Source organism: Pseudophryne corroboree, chromosome 7, assembly GCF_028390025.1.
Source record: "Pseudophryne corroboree isolate aPseCor3 chromosome 7, aPseCor3.hap2, whole genome shotgun sequence".
Classification (NCBI taxonomy): domain Eukaryota; kingdom Metazoa; phylum Chordata; class Amphibia; order Anura; family Myobatrachidae; genus Pseudophryne; species Pseudophryne corroboree.
Window position 1 is genome coordinate 513,091,885 of NC_086450.1, and position 24,626 is coordinate 513,116,510.

The 24,626-nt window shown below is 49.0% G+C and overlaps 1 protein-coding gene across 4 annotated transcripts in view; it reads left to right on the top strand.

The window, feature by feature from the left end:
* Window positions 1-24,626, top strand: part of LOC134945910 (serine/arginine repetitive matrix protein 2-like) — a 115,263-nt gene that overhangs the window by 57,875 nt on the left and 32,762 nt on the right. For all 4 annotated transcript variants that reach the window (XM_063935467.1, XM_063935468.1, XM_063935470.1 and 1 more), the window contains exon 11: window positions 5,896-12,173. In XM_063935467.1, coding sequence (XP_063791537.1) covers window positions 5,896-12,173 — 6,278 coding nt within the window. The remainder of the gene's footprint in view (window positions 1-5,895; window positions 12,174-24,626) is intronic.

A 24,626-nucleotide genomic window follows, 5' to 3' on the forward strand; every position in this document is an offset into this window, starting at 1 on the left:
AGGGACTTGGAGGACTCCAAGTTGCTGGACGTAGTCAGGGCCCTGAAAATATATGTTTCCAGGACGGCTGGAGTCAGAAAATCTGACTCGCTGTTATCCTGTATGCACCCAACAAGCTGGGTGCTCCTGCTTCTAAGCAGACTATTGCTCGTTGGATTTGTAGTACAATTCAGCTTGCACATTCTGTGGCAGGCCTGCCACAGCCAAAATCTGTAAAAGCCCATTCCACAAGGAAGGTGGGCTCATCTTGGGCGGCTGCCCGAGGGGTCTCGGCTTTACAACTTTGCCGAGCAGCTACTTGGTCAGCGGCAAACACGTTTGCTAAATTCTACAAAATTGATACCCTGGCTGAGGAGGACCTGGAGTTCTCTCATTCGGTGCTGCAGAGTCATCCGCACTCTCCCGCCCGTTTGGGAGCTTTGGTATAATCCCCATGGTCCTTACGGAGTTCCCAGCATCCACTAGGACGTCAGAGAAAATAAGAATTTACTTACCGATAATTCTATTTCTCGTAGTCCGTAGTGGACGCTGGGCGCCCATCCCAAGTGCGGATTGTCTGCAATACTTGTACATAGTTATTGTTACAAAAAATCGGGTTATTATTGTTGTGAGCCATCTTTTCAGAGGCTCCTCTGTTATCATGCTGTTAACTGGGTTCAGATCACAGGTTGTACGGTGTGATTGGTGTGGCTGGTATGAGTCTTACCCGGGATTCAAAATCCTTCCTTATTGTGTACGCTCGTCCGGGCACAGTATCCTAACTGAGGCTTGGAGGAGGGTCATAGGGGGAGGAGCCAGTGCACACCAGGTAGTCCTAAAGCTTTTACTTTTGTGCCCAGTCTCCTGCGGAGCCGCTATTCCCCATGGTCCTTACGGAGTTCCCAGCATCCACTACGGACTACGAGAAATAGAATTATCGGTAAGTAAATTCTTATTATCGGTAAGTACCAAAATCCTGATTTAGCGCATTAATCATATATACAGCAGCTACTGGGTAAACACTAAGTTACTGTGTAATTCCTGGGTCATATAGCGCTGGGGTGTGTGCTGGCATACTCTCTCTCTGTCTCTCCAAAAGGCCTTGTTGGGGGTCCTGTCCTCATATAGAGCATCCCCTGTGTGTGTGGTGTGTCGGTACGTGTGTATCGACATGTTTGACGAACAGGGCTATGTGGAGGCAGAGCAAATGCAGATGAATGACGTGTCTCCGCCGACGGCGCCGACACCTGATTGGATGGATATGTGGAAGGTGTTAAATGATAATGTAAACTCCTTGCATAAAAGGTTGGATAAAGCTGGTGCCTTGGGACAGTCGGGGTCTCAGCCCATGCCTGATCCTACAGCGCAGAGGCCGTCAGGGTCTCAGAAGCGCCCACTATCCAAAATTGTTGACACGGATTCTGACTCCAGTGTCGATGACGATGATGCAAAATTGCAGCCTAAAATGGCTAAAGCCATCCGCTACATGATTATAGCAATGAAGGATGTATTGCACATATCAGAGGTAAACCCTGTCCCTGACAAGAGGGTTTATATGTATGGGGAGAAAAAGCAAGAGGTGACTTTTCCCCCTTCACATGAGTTAAATGAATTATGTGAGAAAGCTTGGGATTCCCCCGATAAGAAAGTGCTGATTTCCAAAAGGTTACTTATGGCATACCCTTTCCCGCCAACGGACAGGATGCGCTGGGAATCCTCCCCTAGGGTAGATAAAGCTCTGACACGCTTATCTAAGAAGGTGGCCCTGCCGTCACAGGATACGGCCGCCCTAAAGGATCCTGCAGATAAAAAGCAGGAAAGTATCCTGAAGTCTGTTTATACACATTCAGGTACTCTACTGAGGCCGGCAATTGCGTCGGCCTGGATGTGTAGTGCTGTAGCAGCATGGACAGATAATCTGTCTGAGGAAATGGATACCTTAGACAAGGATACCATTTTACTGACCCTGGGGCATATAAAAGACGCTGTCCTATATATGAGGGATGCCCAGAGGGACATTTGCCTACTGGGCTCTAGAATAAATGCAATGTCAATTTCTGCCAGGAGGGTCCTGTGGACTCAGCAATGGACAGGTGATGATGACTCCAAAAAGCACATGGAGGTGTTACCTTACAAAGATGAGGAATTGTTTGGGGACGGTCTCTCGGACCTAGTTTCCACAGCTACGGCTGGGAAGTCAAATTTTTTGCCATATATTCCCTCACAGCCTAAGAAAGCACCGTATTACCAAATGCAGTCCTTTCGATCACAAAGAAGCAAGAAGGTCAGAGGTGCGTCCTTTCTTGCCAGAGGCAGGGGTAGAGGAAAGAAGCTGCACCATACAGCTAGTTCCCAGGAACAGAAGTTCTCCCCGGCTTCCACTAAATCCACCGCATGACGCTGGGGCTCTACAGGAGCCAGGAGCGGTGGGGGCGCGTCTCCGAAATTTCAGCCACCAGTGGGTTCGCTCACAAGTGGATTCCTGGGCTATACAGATTGTGTCTCAGGGATACAAGCTGGAATTCGAAGTGATGCCCCCTCACAGTTACCTCAAATCGGCCCTGCCAGCTTCCCCCATGGAACGGGAAGTAGTGTTAGCGGCAATTCACAAGTTATATCTCCAGCAGGTGGTGGTAAAGGTTCCCCTCCTTCAACAAGGAAGAGGATACTATTCCACAATGTTTGTGGTACCGAAACCGGACGGTTCGGTCAGACCCATATTGAATTTAAAGTCCCTGAACATTTATCTGAAAAGATTCAAGTTCAAAATGGAATCGCTCAGAGCGGTCATTGCAAGCCTGGAAGAGGGGGATTTTATGGTGTCTCTGGACATCAAGGATGCTTACTTGCATGTACCCATTTATCCACCTCATCAGGAGTACCTCAGATTTGTGGTACAGGACTGTCATTACCAATTCCAGACGTTGCCGTTTGGGCTCTCCACGGCACCGATAATATTTACCAAGGTAATGGCAGAAATTATGATGCTCCTTCGAAAGCAAGGAGTCACAATTATCCCATACTTGGACGATCTCATAAAGGCGAGGTCCAGAGAGCAGTTGCTAATCAGCGTAGCACACTCTCAGGAAGTGTTGCAACAGCACGGCTGGATTCTGAATATCCCAAAGTCGTAGCTGATTCCTACAACGCGTCTGCCTTTTCTGGGCATGATTCTGGACACGGACCAGAAGAAGGTGTTTCTCCCGGCGGAGAAGGCTCAAGAGCTCGTGACTCTAGTCAGAGACTTCTTAAGACCGAAACAGGTGTCGGTGCATCGCTGCACGCGAGTCCTGGGAAAGATGGTGGCGTCATACGAAGCCATTCCCTTAGGCAGGTTCCATGCGAGGATCTTTCAGTGGGATCTGTTGGACAAGTGGTCCGGATCGCATCTTCAGATGAGAAGTGTCTCTTCTGTGGTGGCTACAGAGTGCTCACCTTCTCGAGGGCCGCAGGTTCGGCATACAGGACTGGGTCCTGGTGACCACGGATGCGAGCCTCCGAGGGTGGGGGGCAGTCACTCAGGGAAGAAACTTCCAAGGGTTGTGGTCAAGTCAGGAGGCTTGTCTGCACATAAATATCCTAGAACTAAGGGCCATATACAACGCCCTGAGTCAAGCGGAGCCTCTGCTTCGCAACCAACCGGTGCTGATTCAGTCAGACAACATCACCGCAGTGGCTCATGTAAATCGCCAGGGCGGCACAAGAAGCAGAGTGGCGATGGCGGAAGCCACCAGGATTCTTCGCTTGGCGGAGAATCACGTGCTAGCACTGTCAGCAGTGTTCATTCCGGGAGTGGACAACTGGGAAGCAGACTTCCTCAGCAGGCACGACCTCCACCCGGGAGAGTGGGGACTTCATCATGAAGTCTTCACTCAGATTACAAATCGATGGGAACTGCCACAGGTAGACATGATGGCGTCCCGTCTCAACAAAAAGCTACAAAGGTATTGCGCCAGGTCAAGAGACCCTCAGAGGCGATAGCTGTGGACGCACTAGTAACACCATGGGTGTTCCAGTCGGTCTATGTGTTTCCTCCTCTTCCTCTCATACCCAAGGTGCTGAGAATCGTAAGAAAAAGAGGAGTGAGAACAATACTCATTGTTCCGGATTGGCCAAGAAGGACTTGGTACCCGGAACTGCAAGAAATGCTCACAGAGGACCTGTGGCCTCTGCCTCTCAGACAGGACCTGTTGCAACAGGGGCCCTGTCTGTTCCAAGACTTACCGCGGCTGCGTTTGACGGCATGGCGGTTGAACGCAGGATCCTAGCGGAAAAAGGCATTCCGGAGGAAGTTATTCCTACGCTGATAAAGCCTAGGAAGGACGTGACAGCAAGACACTATCACCGTATATGGCGAAAATATGTTGCCTGGTGTGAGGCCAGGAAGGCCCCTACAGAGGAATTCCAGCTGGGTCGGTTCCTGCACTTCCTACAGTCTGGAGTGACTATGGGCCTGAAGTTGGGGTCCATAAAGGTCCAGATTTCGGCCCTATCCATTTTCTTTCAAAAGGAACTGGCTTCTCTTCCTGAAGTTCAGACGTTTGTTAAGAGAGTGCTGCATATTCAGCCCCCTTTTGTGCCACCAGTGGCACCTTGGGATCTCAACGTGGTGTTGGGTTTCCTGAAATTCCACTGGTTTGAGCCACTTAAGACCGTGGAGCTAAAGTATCTCACGTGGAAGGTGGTCATGCTATTGGCCTTAGCTTCGGCTAGGCGTGTGTCAGAATTGGCGGCTTTGTCATGTAAAAGCCCCTATCTGGTTTTCCATATGGACAGGGCAGAATTACGGACTCGTCCGCAATTTCTGCCGAAGGTGGTGTCATCTTTTCATTTGAACCAACCTATTGTGGTGCCTGCGGCTACTCGTGACTTGGAGGATTCCAAGTTGCTTGATGTAGTCAGGGCTTTGAAGATCTATGTAGCCAGGACGGCTGGAGTCAGGAAGACTGACTCGCTGTTTATCCTGTATGCATCCAACAAGCTGGGTGCTCCTGCTTCAAAGCAAACCATTGCTCGGTGGTCTGTAGCACGATTCAGCAGGCTCATTCTGCGGCTGGTTTGCCGCATCCAAAATCGGTGAAAGCACATTCCACAAGGAAAGTGGGCTCTTCTTGGGCGGCTGTCCGAGGGGTTTCGGCATTACAGCTTTGCCGAGCAGCTACTTGGTCGGGTACAAACACATTTGCTAAGTTCTACAAGTTTGATACCCTGGCTGAGGAGGACCTTGTGTTTGCCCATTCGGTGCTGCAGAGTCATCCGCACTCTCCCGCCCGTTTGGGAGCTTTGGTATAATCCCCATGGTCCTTACGGAGTCCCCAGCATCCACTAGGACGTTAGAGAAAATAAGATTTTACTCACCGGTAAATCTATTTCTCGTAGTCTGTAGTGGATGCTGGGCGCCCGTCCCAAGTGCGGATTTTCTGCAATACGTGTACATAGTTATTGCTTAATAAAGGGTTATGTTATGTGGGCATCCATTGTTGATGCTCTGTTGTTGTTCATACTGTTGACTGGGTAAGTTTATCACAAGTTATACGGAATGATTGGTGTGGCTGGTATGAGTCTTACCCTGGATTCCAAAATTCTTTCCTTATAATGTCAGCTCTTCCGGGCACAGTTTTCTTAACTGAGGTCTGGAGGAGGGGCATAGAGGGAGGAGCCAGTGCACACCAGTAGTCCTAATTCTTTCTTAGAGTGCCCAGTCTCCTGCGGAGCCCGTCTATTCCCCATGGTCCTTACGGAGTCCCCAGCATCCACTACGGACTACGAGAAATAGATTTACCGGTGAGTAAAATCTTATTTTCTCTGTTACCAAGTATTTTACCATCAAACTCAATGTAGTCATTATCATTCATGGGTGATTTTAAACATTGATATTTTTCTGTAGTCTAATGCGCACCCGGCTTTTCCTTTCAGAAGGGATCGAGGAATGAGCCAAGTAGCAGAGACCGGTCGTCATCGCTGTCTCCTAAAAGGCGTAAAGAGCCAGGACCTGATGGAGACATCAGTAAGAGAGAAACTAAGAACCGAGAGAGGACTGAGAAGAATTCACTCCTCGGTACTGCCCGAGAGAAGTCGCCTGCCCCAGACAAGTCACCTGCTCGAGAGAAGTCACCTATATATAGTCCGGCTCTCAAAAAGAGAGGTAGAAATGACAGTCCAAAGGAGAAGAGTGTGGAGGGGAGACCGAGAGTTCATTCTCCGGAACAAAGGCAGTCGCCAGCTAGACAGAAGAAGCAGTCTACTAAATCATCAAGGAGGGAAAGAAGTCCATCCCAAGAGAAGGCTTCCCCAAAACAAATACCCATGGAGAGTTCTTCAAGACATGGAAAATATATTGATAAGAAACGTTCTCCACCAGCCCCAAGTAAGAAAGTATCGAAGAGTGCACAGTCCTCATCATCATCATCTTCTTCCTCCTCTTCATCTTCGTCAGGTAGTGAAACGTCTGATCACGAGAAGGGCAGGAAAGAAATGAGAAATAGAGCAGAACAACAACTTGGCAGTAAGCCTGGGAAGTCTGCGACACAAGCAAAGCCGTCGCCGGTTAGACCAAGAGACCCTGGCAGGATGTCGAGGAAAAGTGTTTCACGTAGTCCTCAGAGACCACCTAAATTAAAGACTCCACCTCTTAAAAATCGTTCAATTTCAAAGTCCCCTCCAAGGAAAGGTCGCACAAAATCCCCTTGTCGCAAACCAAGATCTCCCTCCTTTACACCCCCAAGAAGGGCAAAGTCCAAGACCCCCAAAAGCAAGGTACGATCCCCCAGAAAATCCCCACGAAAACCACGATCGCCATCGCTTAGTCCTCCCCGCAAAGCTAGATCTAGAACGCCCCAGCGAAGAGCAAGATCTGCGTCAAGGACACCCCCTCATCACTATCGTGATATGGGGGCTAAGTCCCCTCATAGTGATGGCAAACGTGGGATAGCACCGCCACGTGACAAGTCTGCACCTGACAATTCTCAGAAGAGAGGAGGGGGTTGGCCCCAGTCATCTAGGAATAAAGCAAGGTCACCTTCTAGGTCTCCAGTCAGGAATAAAAGCTCAGTTGCTCCTTCGCCTCGAAGGAGGACAAGATCACGTTCTAGGTCATCTTGTAGACAGAGAAGATCGTACACTCGCTCTCCACCCAGGAGAGCGAAGTCACGTTCTCGGTCTTTAAAGCGGGGGAATACATATCTGTCAAAGTCTGGACAGAAACAGATAACATCCCATGGTAAAAGATCACGTTCTCGTTCTACATCAAGGTACCGAAGGGGCCGGTCGCCTTTTGAAGCTCTAGTGGGCTCTAGGTCACGTAGCCTTAGTCCACGTCCATATGTGAAAAACAATTCTCGTTCACAAACACCAAGAAAGCGGGTGTCGCCACGTTCTCCGAAGCAACAGTCGCTTACTAGAACAAAACAAAAGAAAGCAGCATCTCCTAATGCTGTAGAGAGACCTCAGGCCTACAGGAGATCTTCATCACGTTCATTGTCTCCATTACAGAAGAGACTTTCTCCAAGAACTAAAGCCAGACGCTCAGTATCCAGGTCCAAATCCCCTGCAAAAGTTAAGCCAACAAGGTCATCAAGATCACCTTCTCTCCAAAGCCGTAGTGCATCCAGAAATACTGTAAAACAGGTGGATTCTATTAGGAAAAGATACAGCTCTTCCCCCGAGAGCAGAGGAAGGCATACCAAATATTCTCCAGAGAAAACAAAGCCACTTGAGACTTCAGCATACAAAGAGCTATGGGAAAACAATCCTGCACGTGTTAGGAGCCCATCGAGGTCGCCAGTCTCGCACAGAAGTAGATCACCCGATAATACACCGCCCATTCATAATGCAGGTGGTGATGCTGGTAGATCTAGAACAGCATTGCACAAGGCGTCCATAGCTTCTCCTGAGTCTAGGCCGAAGTCTGATTGTTTGTCCACCCTTTCCCGTGCCAAGTCATCTGTGTCTCCAGTAAGGAATCTGTCTTTGGAACGCAAGCAAGATTTGTCAAAGTTTTCAGGTAGTTCCAAAATATTTCCATCTCATGGGCACAAAGGTAAAACTTCTCATAAAGATCAATCGGATTCCTCATCGGATCGTGAAGGCGGGCGAACATTGCCCCCAGAAAAGGTACAGTCTGCAGGGCATGCAGCTAGACCAAGGCGAGCCGGGCATAAAAACAGGTCTGGTTCCTCCTCCAAAAGTGAAAATGAATCCAGCTCCTCACAGAGTAAAGAGAGAGCTGGTTCTTCATCAGACTCTGATTACAGAGCGAAACAATTACCAAAGAGAGGTAGATCGAGACCGAGTTCGGTAGAGAAAGTGAAAAGATTTTCTCCACACAAAACTGGTTTACCATCCTCTTCTGAGGGCAAAATAAAGCCCTCACAGCACAGAAGTAGATCTGACTCCTCCTCCGGGCGCGAGGAGTTCGAATCCTCTAAAGTTAAGTCCAAACTTTCTGAAACTGAAACTGCTAAACACCATAAGCAAAGATTTGAATCTTCAGATGGTACGTCTAAATCCATTCTACCTGGACCAAGATCATTATCTGGACAGTCTAAAGTTTGTTCAGGGTCCTCTTCGGATAGCCAGCACAGAAGTAGACTGCCACAAACCCGATCTAGTTCAAGGTCATCCTCCGAACGCCAGCCCAGAAGTAGGCGACCACCAACAAGAGACAGCTCAGGTTCTTCTACGGAACGTCAACATAAAAGTAAAAAAGCAGAACTCGGAGGTAGTTCTGGGTCATCACCAGAGAAATGTTCTACGTTGAAAGCATATCCACATAGGGAGAGTTCAGGATCATCAACTGAAAGGACCACAAAATCTAGACCACAACAAAGCAAAACTAGTTCTGATTTATCATTGATGCAACGTAATCAACACAGATCTAGCTCTCATTCCTCATCTGGCTCAAAGTCACCAACGTCTCATGGTAACAAAGCTGCTTCTAGATCATCGGAGTGTGAACCAAAGTCAAGGTCATCCCAACATAGGAGTGGTCCTATATCGGAGCAGGAGTTGAAATCTAAGCTGTCACAAAGAAAAAGTAGTTTTAGAGCATTAGAAATGGAACCCAGTGGTGTATCCCACAGATCTAAATCAAGTTCTGGCTCATCACCAGGACAGGACTCTAAATCCAGGCAATCTCGAGAGAAATCTGTTGCATCAAAAACTTCACAGGGCAAAATGACTTCAGGGTCATCCTCTGATAGCGATTCCAGGTCTGAGACATCTGTGCACAAGCTGCGGTCTTCTGCACAGGATAAGCACACAGAACCACCTTCAGATAAAAAGTCTCCTCAACACCGATCAGACTGTGAAGAGAAGACCAAGTCACCATTGTATAACATGGGGTTTGTGCATTCTTGGCCTAAAGTGAAATCTTCTGATGACATTTTGTTGAGGGCAGATTCTCCATTAGAGAAGTCACAAAAATGTGAAACTCCTCCACTTGCTACTAAAAATGAATCTTCACGTTGGGATAATGTAAGAAGCCGTTCCAAGAGCAAAATGACTTATGATAGTTCTGATGCTAAATGTCATCCTTTACCTGCAGGAGTAACTAATAAAGCATTAATGGCTTTGGCCCCTGATACCAATGGCACAGGATCCAGCCTAACGGTGCCTAAATTGTACAGGAATAGTTTGGATGATCTGCCTGACCTGGAGTCAAAGGCCTCCCCAGTTTTCCCACCTAAGGAAGCTTCAATTAATCAAAGCAAACCATCTGATCATGATGCGTCTGTGGATGAATCCCCACCAAAAAATCCAGACTCTTCTCCAGATCCAAAGGTTGCACAGAAAAGATCAACTAAGAGAGAGAAATCAACTTCCTCATCCTCTTCATCGTCCTCTTCATCGTCGTCCTCGTCATCATCTTCAACATCCTCATCCTCCTCTTCCTCTTCGTCATCCTCTTCAGAAGAGGATGATGAAGAAAGTTCTGTACAGGTGCAGAAAGTTACTTCACCTCCTTCAAAAAAGCTACGGACCAGCCATGACCATTCTGCGTCCAGTCCTTCACCAACGCGGAAGCCTTTGAAAACCGTAAGGTCGTCTGTGTCACCTGCTGCTTGGGACTTATCTGATGAAAAATATGTAGGGGTATACCATAGTGGATTAAAATCCCTTTCTGTGGCTGCTGATGCATGTCTGAGTGCTGGTAAAAGTCCAGACGACTTGGCAGAAAAAGCTGCATCCAACACGATTAATATAAGAGCTTCTCCTGAGAAGCTGGAGACTGAATCCACAAATCTGAATATTGTTGCGTCTCCCAGAAGTTACAAGGAGTGTTTAACTATTACTGGGAAAAGTTCAGCTAAAATTCCAGCTCAAGAAGTATGCTCCTCTCCAAGAATAAGCAGTCCTATTGCATCAAGTGGAGAATGCAAAGCCCTTGCAAAGAGTCACTCAGAGTCTCCAAACAATCATCAAGATGACTACTCTCCCGGACAGGCCAGTTCCCCTCTGCCTGTTATATGTAGAAGAACAGATCCTTCTGATAGTCCATCCACAAAACAACTGGAGAAGATTGAATCCGTAAGGCAGGATCTTGTGCTTGAACAGAAATCGCCTCCTGATAGTCCGAAGTCCCCATCTTCTTTGAAGCGCAGCAGCTCAGTTTCATCTTCTGAAGACAGCAGTTCAGACTCTTCAAGCCAGCTCAGCCATTCTGAAGAGAGTGTTTCTCCCCATCGTCAAAGGGTTCCAATGCCCGATCCTCCCCCTATACGGCGCATTGCATCACCAGCTAAAAGAGCGAGTTCTCCTCAATCGCCTAGACGTGAAGCCTTCAGGTCGGGAGCTGTACGTGAGAAAGTAAGACGCAGCCGTTCTCATTCATCATCTAGGTCACCAGTGAGGAAAGAAGTCTCACGGCCAGTAAGCAAGGATTTGCACCAACAGAGAAGACGATCACTGTCACGGTCTCCTACTAAAAAAGGTCTGTCTAAAACGCCACCCCGGCGCAGAACACCGCCACGAGCCTTTAGGTCTCGTTCGCGTTCTAGGACAGACCGATACTCGCGTAGAAATCGGTCACGATCACCTGCAAGGCGTTCACCATCCTGGCAAGACCGTAGAAGATGGGTGCGTCGCAGATCTCCTTCGTCTCCCAGGCGAGGACGTTCCGGGTCTCGCTCACGTGTTGACCGTGCATGGCGTTCTCATCGCGACCGTTCTGGGTCTTCACCTTGGAGAGGTAGATCGAGGTCTTTATCAAGACACGAACCTTCTCGTTATTCCCATCGGGGTAATTCCAGATCTTCCCCAAGAAGATCCCGATCACCACGCAGACGTGACAGGCCCCTTAATTACTACCAAAGGGAGAGGTCTACGTCCTCATCAAGACGTAGGAGACCTTGGAGCCCACAGAGGAGATCCCGGTCATCCGAGAGGAGGAGGCCAAAGTCCCGTTCACCTGCAAGGTATAAGACCGCTCAGAGCAGCAAGGTGGCTGCTTACTCTAGACACAGCCGATCACCATCACCCCCTGGTCGAGACAGGCCAAAAGGGCATGGAAGGTCCAAATCTCCAAGGGCAGACAAATACGAACTACACCCAAGAAGTTCTCGTTCACCAGCAAGAACGTCTAGCCCACCTGCAAAACCAACGCATTCAGCCTCCCTATCGCTTTCCACCGCTGTGCACCGCAGCCAGCTAGAGGTTTCCCAGAAGCTGCAGTCCCCATCTCCACCACAACTGGAGAAGCACACAGACAGGCTGACAGTAAGCCCCACCCAGGGAGACCCAGTGACCCTGGATGAAGGACATTCTGCTAGTAAGACAGAATCTCCCGAGACCAGTAGTTCATTCTCTCACCCACAGCCAGCTGTAGATGAACGTAGCAGGTCTCCTCCGCGGCTGCTCAGAGCCCACACTGCCCCCAATACTCCTCCGTCTTCTCGAAGCCTGCAGGACAATTTTGAACTGGACTCTAGCGTGACTCTCGGCAGTAGCCAAAAAGTGGAAGCAGAAGTGTCAGCCAGCGCAGTGGCAGAGAACGTAGATGGAGGCGAGTGCTCGTTATCTCCACACAATGTTATTGTTTGCTCCAAAGAAGGTGAACAGGCCACGGATTTGAGTGCCCCATCAAGGAAAGCCCAGAAACTGACAAGTCCAACCAAGATCCCATCTGCACAATCTGAGCCGGAAGTGACCCACCAAAAGGCGGCCTCTGTCCCGGACACCGCTGCAGATCCTGAAAGGTAATTGTTTTATTCCTGTTTTGTAGTATAAAATGCGCTTTACATATTAGTACGGATATGAACAGTTGTGGTTTTTGTTTCATATATTGCAGTAAAACAATGCCTACCAGTGTGTTGCTGGGAACATCTGCTTTGTATGTGTGTGTGCAGCCACCGCGGCACCTGCTGTGTGCGTGCAGCCACTGTGGCGCCTGCTGTGTGCGTACATGTACAGTGGCTATAATATTTATCCATCCTCTTGGGCTGTTTCCACAATTTGCAGTATTATAACATGGAACCATGATGGTTATAATTATACTTTGGCTAATAAACACAAGGTACTTGATGTGGGGGGTAAAAAAAATAATGAAATCAATTGTTAACCTTAATTAGGAGCTAAAAATTAGTGATTGCATTAGTATTCACCCCCTTGCTACACCCATAATAGATTTCTACTGAAGAAGTCATGCACAGTGTATTCAAGGTTACCTGTGTGCAGGTAAGGAGTGTCACATGACTGCTGCTTAAACATACCTGTCTCTGCCGGCTACCTGGGTAGTTGGTTCCTTATCCAAGCACCGAGAAGACCAAAGAACATCAGCAGTGGGACAAGCTCTGTGAAAAATCTTCTAATTCATTTTAGATTTAATGTGAATATTGCGCTGGAATAGTTGATGCGCTGCAGTATGTAGATGATGTCATCCAGCTGTGCGCAGTAGGTATGGACTCGGCACTTTTACATAATAGTTTTCTCTAACGTCCTAGTGGATGCTGGGGACTCCGTAAGGACCATGGGGAATAGACGGGCTCCGCAGGAGACAGGGCACTTTAAGAAAGAATTTAGATTCTGGTGTGCTCTGGCTCCTCCCTCTATGTCCCTCCTCCACACCTCAGTTTTGAATCTGTGCCCGGACGAGCTGGGTGCTGTTAAGTGAGCTCTCCTGAGCTTGCTGTAAGAAAGTATTTTGTTAGGTTTTTTATTTTCAGGGAGCTCTGCTGGCAACAGACTCCCTGCATTGTGGGACTGAGGGGAGAGAAGCAGCCCTACTCTCTGAAGCTAGGTCCTGCTTCTTAGGCTACTGGACACCATTAGCTCCAGAGGGATCGTACACAGGATCTCACCCTTTGTCGTCCGATCCCGGAGCCACGCCGCCGTTCCCCTCGCAGAGCAGGAAGACAGAAGCCGGTGACAGAAGCAAGAAGACTTCGAAATCGGCGGCAGAAGACTCCAGTCTTCACATGAGGTAGCGCACAGCACTGCAGCTGTGCGCCATTGCTCCCACACTACACCCACATACTCCGGTCACTGTAAGGGTGCAGGGCGCAGGGGGGGGGGCCCTGGGCAGCAATTAGAGACCTCTTTGGCAAAAGTATGCATAATATACAGTTGGGCACTGTATATATGTATGAGCCCCCGCCAAAATTGTACATGAAAGCGGTATCAGAAGCCCGCCGTTGAGTGGGCGGGGCTTCTTCCTCAGCACTCACCAGCGCCATGTTTTTCCTCCACAGCACCGCTGAGAGGAAGCTCCCCAGTCTCTCCCCTGCAGTTACACGGTAGAAGAGGGTAAAAAGAGAGGGGGGGCACATAATTAGGCGCAAAAATCAATATAAACAGCAGCTACTGGGTTAACATTAAGTTACTGTTATTCCAGGGTTAATAGCGCTGGGGTGTGTGCTGGCATACTCTCTCTCTGTCTCTCCAAAGGGCCTTGTGAGGGAATTGTCTTCAGATAAGCATTCCCTGAGTGTGTGGTGTGTCGGTACGTGTGTGTCGACATGTCTGAGGTAAAAGGCTCCCCTAAGGAGGAGATGGAGCAAATATGTGTGAGAAGGTGTCTCCGTCGACAACGCCGACACCTGTTTGGATATGTGTAATTAGGTGCTAAGGTGAATTTATTGCACAAAAGATTAGAGAACAGACAGGAAATCTACCCATGTCTGTCCCTATGTCGCAGAGACCATCAGAGTCTCTCAATGCTCACTATCCAAAATAATAGACACTGATATCGACACGGAGTTTAACTCCACTGTCGACTACGATAATGCAAAGTTACAGCCAAAGTGGCAGAAAAGTATTCAATATATGATTATTGTAATAAAAGATGATTTGCATATCACTGATGACTCATCTGTCCCTGACACAAGAGTACACATGTTAAGGGGAAGAAAGCTGAGGTAAATTTCCCTCCTCTCATGAAGAAAAAGAGCGGGAATCTCCAGGCAAGATACTGCAGCTTCCCACAAAGGATTCTCAGGCAGTATCCTTTCCCCACTAGGGCCAGGACACGATGGGAATCTTCCCCTAGGGTGTCACGTTTGCCCAAAAGGTAGCCCTGACGTAACAGCTATTCTCAGGGATCCTGCAGATAGCGTGCACATTCTGGTACACTACTCAGACCGGCGATTGTGTCGGCATGGGTTTATAGCGCTGTGGCAGCGTGGACAGGTACCTTATCAGCAGAGATTGAGACCCTAGTGTGTGTATGTGTATATATATATATATATATATATATATATATATATATATATATATATATATATATATATATTTCTCTAACGTCCTAAGTGGATGCTGGGGACTCCGTAAGGACCATGGGGATTAGCGGCTCCGCAGGAGACTGGGCACAACTAAAGAAAGCTTTAGGACTACCTGGTGTGCACTGGCTCCCTCCTCCAGACCTCAGTTAGATTCTTGTGCCCAGCTGAGCTGGATGCACACTAGGGGCTCTCCTGAGCACCTAGAAAGAAAGTATATTTAGGTTTTTTATTTTCAGTGAGATCTGCTGGCAACAGACTCACTGCAGCGAGGGACTAAGGGGAGAAGAAGCGAACCTACCTAACAGGTGGTAGTTTGGGCTTCTTAGGCTACTGGACACCATTAGCTCCAGAGGGATCGACCGCAGGACCCGACCTTGGTGTTCGTTCCCGGAGCCGCGCCGCCGTCCCCCTTACAGAGCCAGAAGCACGAAGAGGTCCGGAAAATCGGCGGCAGAAGACTTCGGTCTTCACCAAGGTAGCGCACAGCACTGCAGCTGTGCGCCATTGCTCCTCATGTACACCTCACACTTCGGTCACTGATGGGTGCAGGGCGCTGGGGGGGGGCGCCCTGAGGGCAATAAATAACACCTTGGCTGGCAAATATACATCATATATAGTCCCAGAGGCTATATAGATGTAAAATAACCCCTGCCAGTATTACAGAAAAAGCGGGAGAAAGTCCGCCGAAAAGGGGGCGGGGCTTCTCCCTCAGCACACTGGCGCCATTTTCTATTCACAGTGCAGCTGGAAGACAGCTCCCCAGGCTCTCCCCTGTAGTTTTCAGGCTCAAAGGGTTAAAAAGAGAGGGGGGCACTAAATTTAGGCGCAATATATGTATACAAGCAGCTATTTGGGGAAAAATCACTCAGTTATAGTGTTAATCCCTGCATTATATAGCGCTCTGGTCTGTGCTGGCATACTCTCTCTCGGTCTCCCCAAAGGACTTTGTGTGGTCCTGTCCTCAGTCAGAGCATTCCCTGTGTGTGTGCGGTGTGTCGGTACGGCTGTGTCGACATGTTGGATGAGGAAGGTTACGTGGAGGCGGAGCAGAGGCCGATAAATGGGATGTCGCCCCCTGTGGGGCCGACACCAGAGTGGATGGATAGGTGGAAGGTATTAACCGACAGTGTCAACTCCTTACATAAAAGGCTGGATGACGTAACAGCTGTGGGACAGCCGGCTTCTCAGCCGCGTCTCAAAGGCCATCAGGGGCTCAAACAACGCCCGTTACCTCAGGTGGCAGACACAGATGTCGACACGGAGTCTGACTCCAGTGTCGACGAGGTTGAGACATATACACAATCCACTAGGAACATCCGTTACATGATCTCGGCAATGAAAAAATGTGTTACGCATTTTCTGACATGAACCCAAGTACCACATAAAAGGGGTTTTATTTTTGGGGAGAAAAAGCAGCCAGTGAATGAATGAATGAAGTGTGTAAATAAGTGTGTAAAGAAGCGTGGTTTCCCCCGATAAGAAACTGGTAATTTCTAAAAAGTTACTGATGGCGTACCCTGTCCCGCCAGAGGATAGGTCACGTTGGGAGATATCCCTTAGGGTGGATAAGGCGCTCACACGTTTGTCAAAAGGTGGCACTGCCGTCTTAGGATACGGCCACTTTGAAGGAACCTGCTGATAAAAAGCAGGAGGCGATCCTGAAGTCTGTATTTACACACTCAGGTTATATACTGAAACCTGCAATTGCCTCAGCATAAATAGTAGGATTTTGGTACTTACCAGGTAAATCCTTTTCTTTGAATCCATAGGGGTCACTGGAGTACTCTTGGGATATGGACGGGCTTCCGTAGGAACACAGCACTGAATATTTAAATTTAGTAACACTCCACCCCTCCATATCCCTGAGCACTTACTCAGTGTTTTTTACTGAGCCGAACAGGAATTAAGAGAGGTTAATAATGGAGTATTACATATAACATAACTGACAATAACGAAGTTAACCCATAACGTTACTGACAACTAACAGTTGACACCCTAACCAGCACTTGTAACTTGAACCAGTCGGTGAAAATGTGTTACCATAAGATCCTCAGAACTAACCCCAAGTAAGTAAACTGCTCTGGGTGGGCGTCCAGTGACCCCTATGGATTCAAAGAAAAGGATTTACCTGGTAAGTACCAAAATCCTACTTTCTTTTTCATCCACTAGGGGTCACTGGAGTACTCTTGGGACGTACCAAAGCTTCCCCCGTGGGCGGGAGAGCAGTTTGGCACTTGTAACACTAGGCGGCCAAAGCTAGATGCTGATGCCGCAAAAGTATCAAACTTGTAAAAGCGCACAAACGTGTGCACTGAAGACCATGTAGCCGCCCGGCAAAGCTGCGTCGCAGAAGCCCCACGACCAGCTGCCCATGAAGTTCCCACAGAACGTGTGGAATGAGCGGTTACTGACGTAGGCGGTTGTAACCTAGCATGAAGGTAAGCCTGGCGTATGGTCAGTTTTATCCATCTGGATAAAGTTTGTTTAGATGCTGGCCAACCCATCTTGGCAGCATCATAGAGAACAAATAACGTATCCGTCTTACGAACTGAAGACGTTCGGGTTACATAAACGCGTAACGCACGAACCACATCCAGAGTTCCAGACTGTGCTGTCAACACAGGAACTACTATTGGTTGATTGATGTGAAAAGATGACACTACCTTTGGTAAGAAGGCGGGATTCGTCCGAAGTTCCGCTCTGTCATCATGAAACACCAAATACGGTGGCTTGCATGACAAGGCACCCAAATCCGAAACACGCCTTGCCGAAGCTAAGGCTAAGAGAAAAATTGTTTTCCAAGTGAGAAACTTTATATCCACTTGTTGTAAGGGTTCAAAATATGAAGACTGTAAGAACTCCAAAACCAGATTCAAGTCCCATGGCGCTGTAGGTGGAATGAAAGGAGGCTGTACCCTGATTACACCTTGGAGAAAGGTGCGTATAGACGGCAATAGAGCCAATCGTCTTTGAAAGTAAATTGACAAAGCAGATACCTGCACCTTTAGTGTAGATAAACGCAAACCTCCATCTAAGCCTGATTGTAGAAACAACAAAAGGCGGCATAACTTGAAAGCTGATGTCGGAAATTTCCGAGCTTCACACCAACCTATATAGGCACGCCATATTCTGTAATAATGAGCTGCCGTAACCGGCTTCCTAGCTCGTAACATGGTTGGTATAACTGAATCTGGAATGCCCTCTCTTTTTAAGAGGGCGGTCTCAACAGCCACCCCGTCAAACGCAGCCGCGCTAAATCGGGGTAAAGAAAAGGACCCTGTTGTAACAGGTCTGGACGTATCGGGAGCGGCCACGGATCGTCTGCGAGTAATCCTCGAAGATCCGAGAACCAAGCTCTCCGAGGCCAATGAGGCGCCACTAGTATGACTGTGAGCGACTCTCTTTTGATCCGTTTTAGCACCAGAGGGAGCAGCGGAAACGGTGGAAACAGATACACCAGACTGTACGGCCACGCGACAGTGAGAGCATCCACCGCGACTGCCTTTGGATCTCTTGTTCTGGACACATACTGGGGCGTTTGATGATTGTGTCGAGATGCCATCAGGTCCACCTGAGGATAACCCCATCGCTGAACCAACATGTGAAACACTTCTGGATTTAATGACCATTCGCCTGGGTGAAGATCCCGACGACTGAGATAATCCGCTTCCCAGTTGTCCACTCCCGGAATGAACACGGCCGACAATATCACCTGGTGGTATTCTGCCCAATTGAGGATTCGAGCTACTTCCCGCATTGCCATGCGGCTTCTCGTTCCTCCTTGTTTGTTGATGTATGCGACCGCTGTCGCATTGTCCGACTGCACTTGGACAGGCTGAGAGCGAACCATGTGCACCGCTTGTCGTAGCGCATTGAAAATCGCGCGGAGTTCTAGAACATTTATTGACAGCAATTTTTCGTGATCCGCCCAGAGACCCTGGAGCTGACAATTTTGAATTACCGCTCCCCAACCTCTGAGACTGGCGTCCGTAGTTAGAATTATCCAATTGCAAACTCCGAACCGTCTTCCTGCGGTTAAATTGTGTTCCTTGAGCCACCATAGCAGAGAAACTCTTGCTATTGGTGACAACCTCACTCTGTGGTGAATCTGCAGATGCGAGCCCGACCACTGGGCAAGCACGTTCAGCTGAAATGGACGAGAGTGAAATCTCCCGAACTGAAGCGCCTCGAAAGCTGCCACCATTGTGCCTAACAGGCGAATGCACAAGTGTACCGACACTGTGCGTGGTTTGAGTACTAATTGTACTAGATGGCGTAGCATTTGTACTTTCTGTTGTGGTAGGTAAATCCTTTGATTGACCGTATCGAGAATCATACCTAGGAACTGAAGGCGTTGAGACGGAATCAGATGTGATTTCTTGAAATTGACAATCCAACCGTGGTGAACCAATACATTGTAAGTTAGCAGCGCATGTTGGGTAAGTATCTGTTGAGACGGAGCTTTGATGAGCAGATCGTCTAAATACGGAACTATCGTCACTCCCAGGGATCTGAGGTGAGCTATCATCACAGACATTACTTTGGTGAATACCCGAGGCGCTGATGACAGGCCAAACGGCAGAGCCTGAAACTGGTAATGGTTCTGGCGTATTGCAAATCGTAAGAATTTCTGATGAGGCTGCCAAATTGGAATGTGTAAGTACGCATCCTTGAGGTCTAGCGCAATCATAAATTCCTTGGTCTCTAACCCCGCAATCACCGACCGTAGAGACTCCATTTTGAATCTGTAGTAAGTTACGTACTGATTGAGGCCCTTTAAGTTCAATATTGGTCTGACTGAGCCATCCGGCTTCGGGACCACAAACAGGCTTGAATAATAACCCTGACCCTGTTGGTGTACAGGGACCGGAATCAACACTGCCGAATCCAGTAAGGACTGAATGGCAATTTGCAAAACTCTCCTCTTGTCGTCCGACAGAGGCAATCCTGTCTTGAAAAACCGCAGAGGCGGCAGACAGTCGAACTCTATTTTGTAACCTTTTAACACTAAATTGCGAATCCAGCCCTCCGCGGATGTGTGGAACCACGCCCCATGGAACGTCTGAAGGCGTGCTCCCACAATTGGAGAACCGAGATGGGCTGGTAACCCGTCATGCCACTGGCTTGTCGGTAACCTTAGCGTCTTGGCGAGTTGTGTTGGTTTGATGGAAACCACGTCCTCGACCACGTCTAGCAGGCGTGGCTGATCCTCTGCCACGTCCTCGAAAGGGCTGAGGTCTAAAGGATTTGAACGAAGGTCCAGCGTACCTTCTTCTTGGCGCAGGTGGAGGCAATGGTAAGAACACAGACTTACCTCCCGTAGCCTCCTTAATCCATGCGTCCAATTCTGGACCAAACAACTTCTTGCCATCGTAAGGCAACGCCTCTATACTTCGTTTGACCTCTGCCTCCGCTTGATAAGTACGCAGGTAGAGTGCTCTTCGTGCCGTAACTAGCGAAGATGAAATACGAGAAGTGAGCTGACAGACGTCAGTAGACGCTGTACAGAGATACTCTACAGCCTCAATCATTTGATTCACCTGAATTATCAGGTTTTCGTCATGTAAAGCCGATTTGAGTTCTGTAAGCCATATTATGAGCGCCTTAGTGACCCAAATGCCAACCAATCCAGGTCTTAGCATCACACCTGCTGCTACATACATGGATTTAAGCATAGTTTCTATCTTACGATCTGACGGATCTTTAAGCGTAGTAGCTGATGGCACTGGTATGGTTAATTTCTTGGTAAGCTTTGACACTGAAGAATCAACTATTGGTGGATTCTCCCATGTACCCGTTACCGATTCTGGAAACGGATAACTAGACTTAAATCTGCGAGGTATAGAAAACCGTTTATCTGGATTCTGTCTGGATTCTACTAACATCTGATTTAGAGAATCCGACACAGGAAAACTTACTGGCGTCTTCCGTCGTTTAGTAAATATGACCTGATCATTGGTGAGAGGCTGCTCAGCTTCAGGAAACCTTAGCGACTGCCGTACCGCTCTGATGAGATCATCAATGCCGGAACTGTTAACATCCTCGCCGTCTGACTCCACTTCGCCCTCCTCCCCCTCATCGTGTTCCGTGAGGTCTGGGATGGAATCGTCAGACTGCAACATAGCAGACACTGGAAAATCATAAGACATATGAAAATTATCCCGTTTGCCCAAAATGGATTTGGACCCTACGCAAGGCTGAGACGCCTCCGGTAGTTCTGGCGGTCTCACCCTAGACTCAGATCTTAGCGTTTCTCGCTCCAGACGAGCAGCGGTCATTTCAGTCTGAAATTTCTCCAGTACATTTACTAACATACCCCACGGAGGGTCCGGTGATGAAATTGGTTGCAAAACCGGAGCAGAAATGGTATTCTGAACGGAATCCACAAAACATACGTTACATGTGGTAGATCCAACCGGTAACACACTGCCACATACTTTGCAAATATGCTTTTTAGTTTTTGCTGGTGCCTTACTCATTATGGCGACAGACAATACAATACACAAAACACAGACACCTGCACGACTCAGTAAAATAGCAATAAGGTGGCTCTGTATATATATCTGGCCCAGTGCAATACACGTGGCCAGTACTATGAAATTTGATCCCAAATTCCCACGAACACCCCTGCGCCTCCGGTGGAGAAGAGATGTAGGACAGGAACGTTCTGGAATCACAGAGGAAGACACAGGAAGCTGTTAAAATGGCTGCCCTGCTATACTTATACACATAATCACAGTGCATTCACTGATTATACTGTAACAATCCCTCTGCTGCTGCAGTATTTCACTGATATGTCCCCCCTGTAATGGCTGTTTATCTTATTACAGCGGCAGCGCAGCGTGTGGGCCCCCAGCGGGTATCGTAGAGCGCTACGTGTGTCCCAGCGGTGGGCTCCTATATATAGCGTGTCAGCTACCAAGGTAGCGCTGCTGTTCCGAGGTGCCTGGCCGGAGGCTGTGGCCTAACGGGCGGGTACCTGAGCGGGGAGAGCCGCGGCGCCTGCACGGAGGTCTGTGGCCGAACGTGTGGGCGCCTGAGTGGATAGAGCCGCTGCGCCTGCACGGAGGTCTGTGGCCGAACGTGCGGGCGCCTGAGAGGGGAGAGCCGCTGCGCCTGCACGGAGGTCTGTGACGAACGTGCGGGCGCCTGAGTGGAGAGAGCCGCGGTGCCTGCACGGAGGTCTGTGGACGAACGTGCGGCCGCCTGAGCGGGGTGGAATGGGCGGGCGCCTGAGCGGGAAGATGCCGGAGGCTGAGAGGGGAGAGCCGCTCCTTGCCGTCACCCAGCACTATGTCTCCACACGTCGGGGCGGCAGCGGGAGCTGACCGCCCCGTTTCACATACCTCACTCCTGCAGACGTGCGGAGGCTCCGACGGGGCTTTTCAGTAAGCGCCGGCCAGCCAGTGCAGGAGGATGTGAGGGCTGTGAGGGAGCTCTTTCAGAGAGGCCCGACACGCCCGTGCTGCAATCAGCAGCTGCACTATCCCTGACCCTGCCTTTTGGAAGGGGGACAGGGATGTGGTCAAACAGTAGAAAAAATAAAAATAAAAATAAATAAAAGTTTCTTCAACAAAACCGTGACTTCAGCTAAGCATGTGTTGCCACGTTCAGCACAGAAAAAACACTGAGTAAGTGCTCAGGGATATGGAGGGGTGGAGTGTTACTAAATTTAAATATTCAGTGCTGTGTTCCTACGGAAGCCCGTCCATATCCCAAGAGTACTCCAGTGACCCCTAGTGGATGAAAAAGAAAGTGCTGCTGCAGCGTGGTCTGACACCCTGTCAGATAATATTAATACGCTAAGACAGGGATAATATTTTGCTAACATTGAGCATATTTAAGACGTTGTCTTCTATATAAAGGATGCACAGAGAGATATTTGCCGGCTGGCATCCAGAATTAATGCAATGTCCGTTCTGCCAGGAGGGTAGTAGAAACCCGGCAGTGGACAGGTGATGCTGCATTTAAAAGGCACATGGAGATTCTGCCTTATAAGGGTGAGGAATTGTTTGGGGATGGTCTCTGAACCTCGTATCCACAGCAACAGCTGGGAAGAAAATTTTTTACCTCAGGTTTCCTCACAAAAAAGCCTAAGAAAGCACCGTATTTTCAGGTACAGTCCTTTCGGCTTCAGAAAAGCAAGCGGGTCAAAGGCGCTTCCTTTCTGCACAGAGACAAGGGAAGAAGGAAAAAGCTGCACCAGTCAGCCAGTTCCAGGATCAAATATCTTCCCTCGCTTCCTCTTGCCCACAGGTGGATCCCTAGGTTCTGCAAGTAGTATCACAGGGATACAGGCTGGAGTTCGAGACGACTCCCCCTCGCCGTTGCCTCACATCAGCCTTGCCTGCTGCCCTCGGAGAAAGGTAGTACTGGCGGCAATTCACAAGCTGTACTTCCAGCAGGTGAAATCAAGGTACCCCTCCTTCAACAAGGCCGGGGTTACTATTCCAAAATGTTGTGGTACCGAAACCAGACGGTTCGGTGAGACCCATTCTAAAATTGAAATCCTTGAACACTTATATACGAAGGTTCAAGTTCAAAATGGAATCGCTCAGGGCGATTATTGCAAGCCTGGAGAATTTCAGGGTATCACTGGACATCAAGGATACTTACCTTCATGTCCCTATTTACCCTCGTCACCAGGTGTACCTTAAAATTGTGGTACAGGATTGTCATTACCAATTCTAGACGTTGCCGTTGGTCTGTCCCCGGCACCGAGGGTATTTACCAAGGTAATGGCCGAAGTACTTATCCCGTACTTGGACGATCTCCTTATAAAGGCGAGGTCCAGGGAGCAGTTGTTCGTCGGAGTAGCACTATCTCGGGAAGTGCTACAACAGCACGGCTGAATTCTGAATATTCCAAAGTCGCAGCTGGTTCCTACGACGCGTCTACTGTTCCTGGGTCTGGTTCTGGACACAGAACAGGATAAAAAGGGTTTCTCCCGGAGGAGAAGTCCAAGGAGTTGGCGTCTCTAGACGGAGACCTCCTAATACAAATACAGGTATCGGTGCATCTATGCACGCGAGCCTTGGGAAAGATGGTAGCTTCTTACGAAGAATTTCCATTCGCCAAGTCCCATGCAGGATCTGTTGGACAAGTGGTCCAGGTCGCATCCTCAGATGCATCGGCGGATAACCCTGTCTCCAAGGGCCAGGGTGTCGCTGTGGTGGTGACTGCAGAGTGCTCATCTTCTAGGGGGCCGCAGATTCGGCATACAGGACTGGGTCCTGGTGACCACGGATGCCAGCCTTCCAGGATGGGGGGCAGTCACACAGGGAAGAAACTTCCAAGGCCTATGGAAAAGTCAGGAGACTTCCCTACACCTAAATGTTCTGGAACTATGGGCCATTTACAATGCCCTAAGTCAGGCTAGACCCCTGCTTCAACACCGGCCGGTGCTGATCCAGTCAGACAACATCACGGCTGTCGCTCATGTAAACCGACAGGGCGGCACAAGAAGCAGGATGGCGATGGCAGAAACCACAAGGATTCTCCGATGGGCGGAAAATCATGTGTTAGCACTGTCAGCAGTGTTCATTCCCGGAGTGGACAACTGAGAAGCAGACTTTCTCAGCAGACACGACCTCCACCCGAGAGAGTGGGGACTTCATCCAGAAGTCTTCCAAATGATTGTACACCGTGGGGAAAGGCCACAGGTGGACAGGATGGCGTCCCGCCTCAACAAAAAGCTACGAAGATATTGCGCCAGGTCAAGGGCCCCTCAGGCGATAGCTGTGGACGCTCTGGTAACACCGTGGGTGTACCAGTCGGTGTATGTGTTCCCTTCTCTGCCTCTCATACCCAGGGTAATGAGAATAATAAGAAGGAGAGGAGTAAGAACTATACTCATTGTTCCGGGTGGCCAAGAAGAGCTTGGTGCCCAGAACTCCAAGAAATTATCTCAGAGGACCCATGGCCTCTGCCGCT